Raw genomic sequence first — 14,757 nt, forward strand, 5'->3', positions numbered from 1 at the left:
AAATGTGAACTACAGTGCCTGGCTAGGTTGGGTTTTTATCACACACAACTACTAAAATGTATTACTACCTTTTCATAAGAGAAGCAAAGTCTCATGAGAGATCCCCACACAATCCTATTCCCTACAAGTATGTCCCACTCACGGCCAAATCTCACATCTACATTCTTTAGAATCTCACAGGTGTGAATTGTACTAGAAGTACTATCTACTTAACTGCCTTTTGTATTTCAATCTCAGATAACCAGTATATATGTTGGAGAAAATATGCTGTTTTAAGAGGTAAAAGCTATAGGATTCTTATATAGCTTCATTATGATATATAGAGAAATGGAGACTATACAGTTATCTGTTAGCAGTAGTTCATAAAAAGTTAAATAAATTATGAGCTAATTAAAAAAATTATCATCACCAGTGATGGATCATAGTCATAATGTTGTGCTCTGCCAGTCATGTGCTTCCTCACCAGGAAGGATAAATTACATTTTTCTGAAGCTGGGACTCTTTACTGATACATTTTAAATTCACTGTATAGGTACAGGATCAAATTAATTAGCTCTTAGATCCTTGTTTTGGCATGAGTTTTCTTCCTGATATAAGAAAGAGATAAATTTTTTAGACCTCTGAAAGGTCTCCATTTATTTACCATGGGACTTTTCCAGGTGCTTGGTATAAAATTACAGGCTAGTTATTTTTAAATGAGAGATAAAAGAAACAAAGGTATAGAATCTTTCTTTTAAAAAATACAGGCATAGAATCATTCTTATATTTGTACCTATGTCATTATATATTGAGAAATAAGTTTCCCAAATAATTTCAAAATAACTTGGAAAATATTTACACTTTTATTAGTTTTTCTGGGTGTTGGGAACTGTAGAAGCATTTTTTTCATAATAGATATTCCTTTCTCTCTTGAGAGTCTTATCTTTTGATAAAGCTTTTCTATAAGATCCAAAACAATTAAAATTGAGAAATGAAAGACAAAATATGACTGACTGCTTTATAATCAGTTGTTAGGGTTCTGATGAAAATTTCTTAGTTATATGATAACTAAATAAGTTCTATGCATGACACAGAATGCAACGTAAATTCAAAAATATCATAGATGGAATTTCATACCTAATATTCTGCTGCATGTATCGATCTGGGTCCTGAGCAGTGAATGTTGTCAACATGGTGCCTGCATGAAGACCTTCTTCCTGACGAATAATCTTCGGATTTGGGGCAAAATAAGGGTTTTCATTTACATCAATAACTGTAACAGACACAGTTGCAGTGGACTGAGGTGGGTGCTGAATTCCTTTGGCTAATAGCACCTGATTTTCTGCAGTCACAGTAAGTACAAACATCCTATTTGTTTCAAAGTCAATTGGCTGAAAAACAAAAAGAAAAGGAGAAACCACATTTTTACAGAAATAAGAATATTTTCATGGTGAGGTTTTAATCTATCAACTCCATTTCCATATGTGAACATTTTTCAGTTACCACAGTATAAAGTTCCTCTCAAATTTCTGGGAAACAAGCATTTGCACAGTCAAATGATTGAAATATTATCTTAATTTAATTCTATTTATAATCCTTTGGCACTTCAAAGGCTTATGTTTATCAAAGAAAGCATATGACTATGGCATGGATCCACTTATTTAGGCAATATAGCTAAATACTTGGATATTCTTTATAAGTGGCATTGTTGATCAAAATAACAGCTAATGTTAGTCATATAAAAATGTGAAGATTTACATTTAAAACATTGTTTCAAAGACCAACCCTATCTAGAAAAATTAACCAGCCAGTGATAAAAGAAAAATCAAAACAAGAAATTGATTTATTTTATAAAGCTAATGTTCCAATTTAGAAGCATCTTTTTTATAATTTGAAATACACATTTTGAAGTAAAAGTATTTGGGCCTACATATGAGTGTATGTGTGTGCACAAATACATTTAAAAAAAATAAGAGTTGCTGGGCACTGGTGGCACATGCCTGCAATCCTAGCTACCCAGAGCCTGAGATTTAAGGAGCACTGTTGGAAGCCAGCCTAGTCAGGAAAGTCTGTGACACTCATGTCCAATTAAGTCACCAAAAAGATAGAAGAACAAAAGAATTCAGGGACAATATACTGGTTCTGAGTTCAAGCCCCAATACTGAAAATGGCAAAGGTTTCTAGGTGGAAGGCTTTTTATTTTTTGTTCCCTCTTATTTAGTAACTAAAGCTGGCTGTTATCCAAAATAATTTTAAGTATTTTAACCGTTTATAAAAGCCCTGAATCTAAGAACAACACTCCATATTGATGCAACGCACAGAAAATGCTTTGTGTAAATATTAACTTCCAAAGTTCCACTGAATCTTACTTTCACTAGAATGTCATCAGAGTCCAGTAACCAGAGTGAACTTTCATGTTACATTTCTCTTGTCTACCTTTCTGTGGAGGTGCAAACAGGCATTACTTTGCAATGATAGTGGGAAAGAAAGAGCACAGAAAGCTTTCATACCATGGCTGGTAGCCCAAGAAACACTGAGTTGATCAGAAAAAGTCACATTATCAGAATAAACTATGTTTCTTAATCTCAAATCTTCAAGTACACAGTTTTTTCTTAGTCTAAAGTCTCAACTCAATGTTCCTTTTTGAAGTATTTTAAATAAGACGTGAAAGGAGCCAGAAATAAGATTGTAATACTTTGAGTGGGTCCATTAGCCACATGAATTGTCCCTGAGGTAACGTGCTAAGCACTATGCACAAGTCCTTTGAAGTGTGCAAAAGCTCATTGCCCACAAAGGTGCTATGACTTGGATGCTGTTATCAAGTCCCACTTTCTCTGTAAGGAATCCAAGTTGCACAGGTGCCTCTAATAACTGGCGATGGTCTCACAGATATCAGGGTAGAGATGGGATATGAACACAGAAAACTGGTGTTTCAGAACTGGTGCTCCTCATCATTCCTTTATTATTTGTTTAGGAAGTTTCCAGCTGCTGGTCTGTTCAATTCATGCAGGTCAGCACATAATTCTTGGCAGGACACTTACATGCACAGCTCTTTTTCTAAAGCTAACAAGTAGATTCACTTACAGATCATGCATGTTTTGATGTGAGGCAAAGTAGGAAATAAACTTCCACCAGCTGGTTAAAAGGAAAGGGCACTTACTTGAAAGGTAATTTACATTAGAGCTGTATGTACATTTATTTCATAGGAAGAATGTTTACTTTGCATGTAGTAATGGATTGTTTTGTCTGATCTTTTTGACAATTAAGAATCAGTTTCTTAAAATGTTTAAAGTAACATCAAAAGCTGCTATGTAAATATGGCACATCCTCTAAAAAAATGTAGGTTCTCTTCAAACCTATTCATTCTATTTATTTTCTGCAATACTTTTTATTCCTTCATTACCTACCAAAACCCCAATAGTTGTAGAAACAAGGATTGTAGTTATGGCAGATAGTTCTTAATAGCTCTCAATTGATGATCAAAGCTTCAGGAAGTGAGAGATTAATAATATTTCAACTCAATTAACATTATTGAGACCAGGCCTCTATTCAGCTTAGTAAATCTTTCAAGCTGATTTTAAAGTAATGAGTACATATGCAACACTGTAACATATAACCCACTAAACAGATATGAAATACAGATGTAGAGATGTTTGAAAGGGAACGTCCCAAGATTCAATAGCACAATAAAAGACAGGTACATCCTGGTCATTGCTGAGCTTCTGCCAAAGGCCAAAGGAGGACTTACCTTTACCACGGTGACTAATCCATCATTGCTGTTTGGGTCCGTCTGAATGTCGAACCGCCCTGTGGGATCTCCACCACTGATTCTATAAACGGCATTCCAGGCAGGTGTGTGGGGCTGATCCTTATCCGTCACAGTTAGATTGGCAACTATGACATCCACTCTGTTCTCAGGGACTTCACCATAGAACTACAAGAAAGACAAACCTCAGTCAAAGAAGTGAAGGACAAATTGTCTTGATCATACAACCCTAATTTTACTACCCCATTAAATCTTCATTCTCTACACTGAATGAGGACACTGGTAATAGAAGTAATCAGGGCATTTATGTCTGACTTTAAAATACTGTAACAATTTCCAAAACAAATTATTCCTTTGTTTTATTAATACTAAAATTAGCATCCATTTGTGAGTCTCTGGGTGGTTAACACGGGATCAAGGGAAAGAACTAGTCTACAGGAAGTAGTTTTACTTAAGGCAAAATTACATACTGAAAAAAGCAGCATGAATCAGATTCATGTCATTTATGCACCTGGAAATATTTATAGGAATCTTGTTACAACAGCATAAAGTCTTTTTAGGATTTCTTCCAGGCAGCATAATTTAATGTCTTCAACAATGGAGTTGGAGGCCACCAGGAAGGAACCAAATTACTCTGATGTCTGTTTTAAAGCTCCAGGGAGAGAAACATCTGAGTCAGTAGCCATTTGACTATTAGGTTAAGCAACTTGGATTTAATGCATTTATTATTCACGACAAAAACAAGCAGAGCTAAAGTTCTCTGAGTGAGAAACTGTACTTACCGTCATGGCAGTGAACTCTGGAGGATTGTCATTGACATCTGTCACTGTAATGACGGCAGTAGCGGTGTTAGAAAGGCCATAGGTGGGATTGCCTTCCATGTCTGTAGCTTGAATTATTAATGTATACTGCTGTACTTTCTAAAAAGACATCAAGACAGCAACTTCAATGAAACTAATTTCTACGAAGACGTTACAGTTGTTCTGTAAATGGTGCTTTATTACCCACGGTGATCACAACATCATTCATTCTGATTAACATTTACTTGAAATTTCCCAAGTGGAGTTTACTTTAACTTATAAGTCTGGTCCTTGTCTAAAGAGATTTAACTGTATATATTCCCTTCCACTCACAGGAAAGAACCACTGCAGGTGTGAATTTCACAGCTAAGCCAAGCCTACAACTGGTTTCAACTTCTTCCTTTCCTCCACAAGACTGTAATAAAGCACTGAAGTCTTTTGCTTTATATTTACTCTCTTATATGTTAAGGAAGGATACTAAAGACAATGAAGAAGTGAGAGAGGAAGAATATTTAATTCACAGAGGGTACACAATTCTACTTGTGCATTCCTCTACACAGTCTTCTTTCCATTGTAACAAGGTGGACACAATATTTCCCTCCAATTTCCACTGGCTAATCTATCTAAACCTCTAATAAGAGTCCTAAAACAAGCCTCATTAAAGGGGTTACAGATACTGAATGCTTTTATTTTTAATGTGCTGCCATTTAGATAGAGTACATAGTTTAAAGCACATCCCTTTCATATGTTTAGATATGAACTATTTACTGAATATCTGTACATGCTTCTCAACAGACAGGAATCCAACACTCTCAAGATACAGATCAACTATTTTAAAAGGGAACCAAACTCAGCTGTATCTAAGAAAATTTAACAATGTTATCTTAGAGAAAATATGTGAGATTGAGAAAGCTATGGTCCAAAACTTGACAAGGTTTTGTAATAGGAAAACTAACAGAAACAATAACTAAAATTGTTTGGAATGTCTGTGGAAATTGGCACAGAATTAAAAAAAATCTAAAGATCATTTTTGTGAATGTTAAACCAGTCTGAACAACAAACCTCATTTCTTCATACAAAACAACAGTCACTGAAAAGTGTGGTTTCCTCGGATTCTAAATATAGCTGACATTATGAATGGCCATTCTTAAGGGATTTCTGAAACTAGCATAGAACAGACACAAATTGTACCTTTTGATTTAGTTGTTAGAGGGAAGGGCAAGGAAAAGAAAGGAGTGGGAATGAAAGCAAACATCTCACATCAGATTTTCAGACTGTACACACAAATGGCAATCTCTTCCAGTTATTTATTTTAGGGTTTTTCTTTCTCTTTTTCTTTTTTTTTTTGTCTTACTAGAAAAGAAAATATCACATTTTTAAGTTAAAAAAAAGCATAAAAGAATAGTATGGGTTGAACTACCTTACTTTTTCCTAACCCACTACACTTAACTCTAATGAGTAAGTGGGCTGCAATATTTCTCAATGTTTTCCTTTTTCAACCAAGAGTGTCAGTACAGTTTAGTGATCTTGTGGTTACTAGAAGAATTAGCAAGACCTTCAATTTGATTTCCCCAATGAAAACAAAAATTAGTGATGACTACTGAAATACCATTTTGTTAGCTGCTAGTTAGAATTTCCAGTTATAACTCTTTCATTTTTTTGTGGGTATGTATGCATGTGTGCCAGTACTACAACATGAACTCAGGCCAGCTTATTCACTCAAGGCCGGTGTTCTACCACTTGAGCAATACAGTTTTCAATTTCAGCTTTTTTATTTGTTGTGGTGAATTGGAGATGATCTCACAGACTTTCCTCCTCATCAGATCTAAGCCTCTGAGTCAATTTGTAGAGGAGAGAAAAAAGAGGAAAGAGAAACAGGGGAGAGACACAGGGGAGGGGTGGCACAGAGACAGAGACAGACAGATCGACAGAGAGAATGACAGAGACCAAGAAAGGAAAGAGGAGAGAGGGAGGAGAATAAGAAAAGGAAAAAATAGCAAGAGTAAAAAAAAGGAAAAAATTTCAGAAAGAAAAAAATTGGATTGAATTCGGTTAGCTTATAAAATTGTATGTTTTAAAATTAAAACCATATCAGTATTCTATTCTATAAACATTTTAAAGTTATATATTCATAATGCACACAATTTTGTAGTAAGCTGAAACACTGGGATCTGTAGACAATAACTGGAATTTCCTATTGTGTCAATGTGGTCTTGAAATCTTTATGTTTTAATACAACATTGTTACTTCTAAAACACAATATCTATTAATTTCTTAAGCACCTACTAGGAAACTAAAACTCATTTTCAAATGTTTGATTGGTAAAATGGTTCTATATTTAATAAGGAAGACTTGATAACTTGTATTTTAGGCAATGGAGCCATTTATAACAGCAGCTTCTTCTTTTTCTATGGGGCTGGGCGTTGCATAATTTAGTCATTAGGCATCTGGTTGTGAATGAGTGACATTTAGATTCTCAGGAATGTGACTTCCTATCCTGGCAGTCCCATATGGGATGGGATGAGACTTCCTGTTCTAGATGGGATCAATCTTTACTCCTCTGCCTGTTATCATTCCTTCTCTCTGGTCCAGACATTTCACAAAATTAATGTGCTCTCATTTCTTTGCCATAACAATTTTGAGTGTTTGCTGTTTATTTTCATGACTCCACACTCTTGCCTTTGACAATCCCCCTAAGACTCCACTGCCTAGAACACTGGTTCTCTGTCAACTAGGTGATTGTGCCTTGCCTGTGATTTTTTTAGTTGTTGCAATTTGGAGAGTATGACTGATACCTATTGAGAGATCAGGCATTCTTCGACAGGACAGACCCTTATGAGAAATAAATACCTAGTCCAAATGTTAGTAGTGCCATGGTTGAGAACATTATCCAAGAATACATAATCCTTCACTCTGAGTCTGCAAAAGACTAAATCTGAGATGACTTCTGAAAATCCTTCGGGATGAGCTATTTGGGTCCTCAGAATTTGCATCAACTGTATCTCTGTCACAGTTTCTAGTTTCTGGTCACATTGTATGCCCGTTCTTATTCTATTTTGTGTGTCTCAGAATGTGCACATATACCACCCCCCCCACACACACACAGAGGCATGAAGACACATTCCCCTTTCCCTAGAGACCTCTGGTTGGCTCATATTTGTGTCCCTGATACATAGTACAATGTTCAAAAAAGGAAGCTAGTATGAATGCTTTTGAATTCCTAGTTGAAGAGTAAATTAAAGAGAAATCTTTAGTGTTGTATTACCTTTTAAAAATCATTCCTGTTTAGGGAGAAACCATCCTCTTATTTATATTTACTTATTAAAACTTATGTAAGAGTACAATAAACTAGCTCACTATTCCCCAAACTACAGGACTCCTACCCAATCTTCCTAAATCTGCCATAGCCACATTTTTCCAAACCAAGAATAATTTATGATTTATCTTTAACTCCCTTACAAAGCCCGATTTACTGTAAAGCTACCATGAATTGAAGCAGCATCACTGCCATAAGTATAACTGTAAAGAATAAACACAAGACCTTGTTCAAATTCTGGTGGGCTCTGCTTAATAGAGTAGCATCTAAGAAGCTTGGTGTCTCTTGTTCCTACAGGCTTTTCTACATGAACAAACTAAAACCAGTACTGTACATATGTATAGCACAGTACTATATTACTGGATTCAAGTGATGTAGGTGAATGAACGACATTCAGTTATTCATTTGACAAACATTTGTTGAAATTCTACTAAATACAAGGCAGTATTTATTTGGAAAGTATAATAAACAAAACCATATATAATCTTGTTTCTCCCACTAAGTGATGGAGACAGAGAGAACATAAGAGATTACAGGACCAAATGTAATATGCAACTGTAGTAAGAATAGGAAGAAAGGAATAAGGATAAGAACTCCCTAGAGGGATGTAGAGAAGAACTTGATAACCAGATAGATTGGGGCTGGTGAAAAGCTGTGTTTGCTAAAAGCAATTAGACATGACCTTGCAAGACTGGGAAGAGGTCATAATAAAATGGGAAATCATTCATGACCATAGGTTTAAGGAAAAGGTAATACACTTAGATATTTCCTGGACAGTGTCAATGGATGAACAAGCAAGCAAACTTAGAAGGGAAGAAGAGGTTTGTCAGTAAGAATTAAAATTTTACCTGGGGTGCAGGGAAAGCAACTGTGTTTTTCAGACTGTCTCAAAATAAAAGTTTAAAGATAGGCATATTAAATATAAAGACTGCTTAGAAATCAAATTAACATATCTGGAGGTACTTTGGAAATTATGAAACCTAGAAAAATACTTAGGTATTACTGAGTAACGTTTACATGGAATTTGCTTTAACTATTTTTAAAAAATAAGCAATTTTTTACTAAAAAGTTACTATTTTAAATGCTAACTACCAATTTCCTAATCTGTGAAAATGAACTTGAAAGTATTATTTACCTTGTAAATTTATAGCTTACCTTCTATTTTTCATACTTTCAGTAGGTGACACTGTTCTAGGGACTTTGACAATAGATGTTTGTGACCAGCTTAGAAAATGTAGTGAAACATTGTCTCCAAAATAGAAAAAAAAAAAATATATATATATATATACAACATTTGCCTGTCTGTACTGGGGGAAGCAGGCAGAAGCCCAAATTTCAAATGGGTCAAGAAGGAGTGGGAACTGAGCAGGGAGCAGGGGCTTCCCTTTCAACAAGTCTGATGTGTTGTTGTTTTTTTTTGTTTGTTTGTTTTTTGCCAGTCCTGGGGCTTGGACTCAGGGCCTGAGCACTGTCCCTGGCTTCTTTTTGCTCAAGGCTAGCACTCTGCCACTTGAGCCACAACACCACTTCTGGCTGTTTTCTGGATATGTGGTGCTGGGCAATTGAACCCCGGCTTCATATATAGGAGGCGAGCACTCTTGCCACTAGGCCATATCCCCAGCCCTCTGATGCTGAATTGAAAGAGAAAGTCTAATAACTTGAACATCTATCCCTTCATGGTTCTTGTTTAAGGTAAATAGATGAGGAAAACTTGTCTCAATGAATGATGATAATAGAAATCTAGATAAACTTTCCATGTACAACAACCTCTGTAAATAGAGGAGTCACTGACAGTATGATGACCAGGAAAGCAGATGAGACTGGATCTCAGAAGGTGAGGATTAGTATCACAGGTGGAAAAGAAACAGAGGAAACAGGAGCAGAATAGAGAAAACAATTGTTGTATGAAAACTCAATGTGGTTGTAGAAGTAGTGGTGAACATCCTTGGTTTGAAAGCAGAAGGGCAGATATTTCTGGGATTGCAACGGATTGGGCTAAGGAAGGCATTGATGCCTGGGATGCCACATTAAAGAGTCCATATTGAAGGCATGGAGAGCTATTTCACAGTTGCAAAAGTGAATGCCTTTTAGTGAATTATGATATAATCTATAGAAAAGGGAAGATTGGAGACCTTACAGAAAACCAGAGCTCGTGCATGAAGAAAGACAGCAGAAAATAAAAGACTTATTAAGCCTAGAAAATAGGAAATTATCATTCATTTTCTGCCATGAGAAAAGTTCTGACAAGGAATAACCATAAGTGAAGGCACATCACCATTTCCAAGGGCAATGGAGAAAATGATGGTCAGTGTGCTACACGAGTGCTTCATGTACCATACTACACAATCCCACCATCACCCCATGAAACAGCTCACATTAATATTCTATTTACCAATGTGAGAGTTGAGACTGTAGGCCAATGAAGGTCAAACAGCCCACTGAACTCACAGAGCCAAATTCAAAGTTGGTGGAGATTGATGGGAAGTCTGTCCAACAAAGGCAGAAAGCAGCCATGAAGTGAAACAACTAGAGAAGGACAAGAAGTCCAGGAATCTCTACCACCTAGTATTATAACAAGAACAAAGGTTTGAAGACTGGATAACATAGTAGGTATACGTTAGATATGGAGAATCCAAAGCATAGAGATTTTTTTTTAACTTTCAGAAAATGTAAGAAGCTGATTCCAGGTAAGCACTATGATTAAGACTCCTGTCACTTAAAGGTATCCTATCCTGGGTGAACAACAATAGAAATTACTTCCGACAAAAAGGAAACTGAATTCTAATAGAAATAAAATAATTTCAAGCCTGTGCAAGGCCTGAAGAAGTTAAAGTAATTTATCCTTAGCTTCAGGCAGAATTACCATAAACCATCCAAGATAGATATTTTTTCTATGTTAAATGACTTCCAGACAAGGAAGGTTTTCCATAATTTCCTCTAGTAACTCATTGTTGTGTTTAATAATTTCACTGTCAAAAAGCAATTTCTCATATCATCTCTATCCATGACTCTATAGTTTCTAGTCTATTTCTGCATTAGTGTTATCGAGAGGGAGTGAACGGCTCCACTATCCACTGGAAGATACGCTTAAACTGAGATTACAGCTCCACTTCAAGCTTTCACCCTCTAAACGAAATACAGTCTCTTTCATTTTTAGACATGGTAGCTCTGCTTTAGGAAGAGTGCATTTTAATTCTCCATACTTTCTTCTTGCAATAAAAGAGCCATGGAAAATGTGACATGAATATTATTAGATAACATAGGATGAAGTCCCCTTCCTCTATCTTACAATGACAGTGTAAATGAAAGAGCAATATTAGGATTGTGAACTAAGGTAAATCTACTTGGTATATGAACAAACTGGCACTCAAGAAAGACTATTGAAAAATAACCCCTAATCTTCTAAAATAGAGCATCCATGCTGAGTTTATTGACCTATAAGAATAGTATTTCATACTGTAATAGAAAAGTTGAAAAGACATCCATGTTGTGAATATCGCTGAACTGAAAGTACTACTGTAAGAATGAAATTCATTTCAACAATCTCTGATGCAAAACACTGCTAGAAAAAGAATCGACAGACAGAAACTAATAGGTACAATGCCACAGGCATCCATCTAACTCCTAAGTAAATTGTGAATAAAGTAATCTTGATTGGCTCATATTACTTTATTATAGTGCTCCAAGCACTATTGTGTATATATAATTAATTGTAATAGCAATGTTTTCTTCGATCCAATGCTAGCTACTATAGCAAATAAAGTGTCAAAAACCTAGTTTCCAAAATCCTTGTCAATAACGTTTATTGCAGTGGGTGTAATGTTTCCTTTTGACATACATAATCTGTGGTTTCATTACAGTAAGAGCTGTCTCAGCCAGAAATCTGCAAAGCACAAATCTCTATAAGCTGCCACTTGGATAATTCACTCTAACAATAACTATGGATAGTCCACATAATGACCTTGAGAATCTGTAGGAAAATGATCAGGACACAAAACAGAGAAATGAGAAAGAACATAACAATTTCATGGGAGCTGAATATTCAACAAATGGTAGGTGAAGAACTTGAATCAGAATATAGAGAATTGGAAGGTTAGACAGAAAAAAAAGGGCAGAAAAAATTTCACAGAAGAAATCCTGTGACAATAGCACAGACGTGCATAAGAACTCAGTGGTGCAGCCTGTAAACCTGTGACTGACAGTCCACTAGACATTTACCAATATAGAACACTACACGACATTTCATTGCCCCAACATTGCCTTTACACCAAAATACAGCAGAAATAGGGCTACCTATCATGTATACCTTTAAATGCTTGTCAAAAGAATAAACACAGTAACTAGTATTCAAGCATGTTAAATTAACTAGAGTTAAGGTGCAAGTCCTAATAAAGGAAAAAATATCTCCTATACTACATAAATCAGGCTATTCATTGAGCCTCCAAAAATCACCTAACTACATGTGTCATTTGTAGGCTCTTAAAAATACAAATGTTAAAAACCCATGATGCGGGGCTGGGGATATAGCCTAGTGGCAAGAGTGCCTGCCTCGGATACATGAGGCCCTAGGTTCGATTCCCCAGCACCACATATACAGAAAACGGCCAGAAGCGGCACTGTGGCTCAAGTGGCGGAGTGCTAGCCTTGAGCGGGAAGAAGCCAGGGACAGTGCTCAGGCCCTGAGTCCAAGGCCCACGACTGGCCAAAAAAAAAACACAAAAAAAACAAAAAAAAAACAACCCATGATGCATTTATACATCTTTCTTTTGGCCATAATCTTAAATTTACTTTCCCAAAAAAACTTTCTTAAGGAAACCTGAAGGAGTCCTTAGCACTTTAAGAACTAGATATTAGAAAGCATTGGTTTAGCTTAGTCAATTATTACACAGGCCACCAATAATTTATCCAATATACATAAAATACAAGCTTAAAATAATAGGGCAGAGTATTATGAAAATTATTATATAAGTAATAAGTAGGTATATTATTAACTGGGGTTAAAAGAATAAAAATTTTGACATGCTTACTTCTCGATCGAGTCCAGCTGCCACTGTGATAATGTCTCCAGTCTCATTGTTGATTGTAAACATGTTGGGTGAAGGGGTACTTGGAGCCTGGGACAGGATTCTGTACCTCAGCATCCCATTTAGAGCATTGGGATCATCAGCATCAATTGCAGTTACAGTCATCACATATGTCCCTGGAGACAGTAAACAGCAATAATGAACACTTTAGCCTTCATTACAGTTTACTCCATTCCACACTACTGTTTAAACCTCAAGGCTTCTTTCTCACTTGCTCAGCCAGTACTCTACCACTTTAGATGCAGTTCTATTAGGAGTTTTTGCAAATTATTTTGTGTATAGAGTCCCTCAGAGTTCTCTATCTGGGCTGGCTTCAGAACTATATCCTCCATAGTTCAGCCTCTTGAGTAAGTAGGATTATAGTCATGAGCCACTGGTACCTCGCTCACACTTTTGACAAATATAATTTTTACATGCTTATTTTTTCAAAAACTTCATCCATATCTACATGTTTGCTTGTTATTTTTCTCCCCTACTAGAATTTAAGTTCATACAGGGCCAGAAACTTGCTTATCATTCCTAGAAACACAGTAAGGAACAGGATCAAGCACAAAGTGACTGCTTTACACCATTCATTTAGGAATGAATGAATGAATGGTTTTTAAAAAGTATATTTCTGAGCTCAGTTTTACTCAAGAGTCATAACACTAACAATCTTTGACTAGAAGGTATTTTCAAACTTTAGGAAATACACTCACGAAATGTCATTACTTCAACTGTACCGATAGTCTTTTATTTATGGGAGGCTTAAACGCAAATTCATTGTCAAATGAATAATGAATATAACTTGAATGGCTTACTTTGCACAATATCTGGGAAGCTGTTTATTTTATAAAGTTTGAAACAATCCAAGAAAACAAAAAGAAGAAAAGGTTTTAAAGAAACAAAACCTCGGTAGCAAAAAAAAAAAGGCTAAGATTAATCTATTTTTGGAATATTTGTATATTTTGGTATGGACATATTTAACGTGCTTCATTCATACCAAGTTTTATAACATGGATGGGAGTTCATCTGTAAATATGTCTCAGAAAACAGCCACAACTTCCTGAGCTCCTTTTCAGCCTTCCCTCCCACTCCTGTCCTCTTCTGAGATTATAGATAAGCTCACTTGCATCAAGAAAAAAATGTTTGTTTATGGCACAGTTGCCAATTTCTATAAATTTTTAGCTCATGATCCCATACAGGTGACCAAAACATCATGTAACACAGTTTTAAATGTAGAGGCTTTATAATACAAAATAAATAATATAGCTCATTAAATCTCTCTAAGCATCAACTCTTCTCAGGAAAGCTTACTGACAGCCTTGTCCACTAGAGGTTTTTAAATAGGCTTCTCAGGCTTAGCTAGTCTACTGTGTCTGAGTCCTTCAGTGTTTTCAGTGCAAGGACCTGAAACATTTGTCAAATACCACTTTCTAGTGGGGAGAAGCTTCCAGTAGGTGCTGTTTCTAGGCCAGGCCCCTTTTCCATGTGCTAGCTGAAAACGGGGCAGCAGAGGACACCGCCTCACGCCAGTGTCCAGTGTAGCTAGAGGGCAGCAGTCACAGCTGTCACCAGCTCCTGATTGCTACTGGTTTTCCTTCACCACCTGCTCTCAGGAACACTGACCTTCAAGGCAGTTGGGCTTTAGTTCCTGCTCTGTCTCCTGTCATCAAATCTGTCCTTTACAGACAAAAAGGTTTTCTTCTTGTTGTTTTCAAGCTGCTCTGACTTTATCAGCTGGAGCACAAGGAAAGGTTCCTATAGATCCTACATGATAAACATCTGATAGTGTAGGAGATATTGTTTTCAAAGATGAGGGAAAATGGTCAT

General features: G+C 36.2%; 1 protein-coding gene across 1 annotated transcript in view; it reads right to left on the bottom strand.

Annotated features, from left to right (window-relative positions):
* Positions 1-14,757, bottom strand: part of Cdh2 (cadherin 2) — a 223,993-nt gene that overhangs the window by 38,511 nt on the left and 170,725 nt on the right. Inside the window, exons 7-10 of the mRNA XM_048363252.1 lie at positions 12,889-13,061; positions 4,528-4,665; positions 3,728-3,913; positions 1,117-1,370 (exon numbers count right to left, since the gene is read on the bottom strand). Coding sequence (XP_048219209.1) covers positions 1,117-1,370; positions 3,728-3,913; positions 4,528-4,665; positions 12,889-13,061 — 751 coding nt within the window. The remainder of the gene's footprint in view (positions 1-1,116; positions 1,371-3,727; positions 3,914-4,527; positions 4,666-12,888; positions 13,062-14,757) is intronic.

This window comes from Perognathus longimembris, chromosome 15 (assembly GCF_023159225.1).
Source record: "Perognathus longimembris pacificus isolate PPM17 chromosome 15, ASM2315922v1, whole genome shotgun sequence".
Classification (NCBI taxonomy): domain Eukaryota; kingdom Metazoa; phylum Chordata; class Mammalia; order Rodentia; family Heteromyidae; genus Perognathus; species Perognathus longimembris.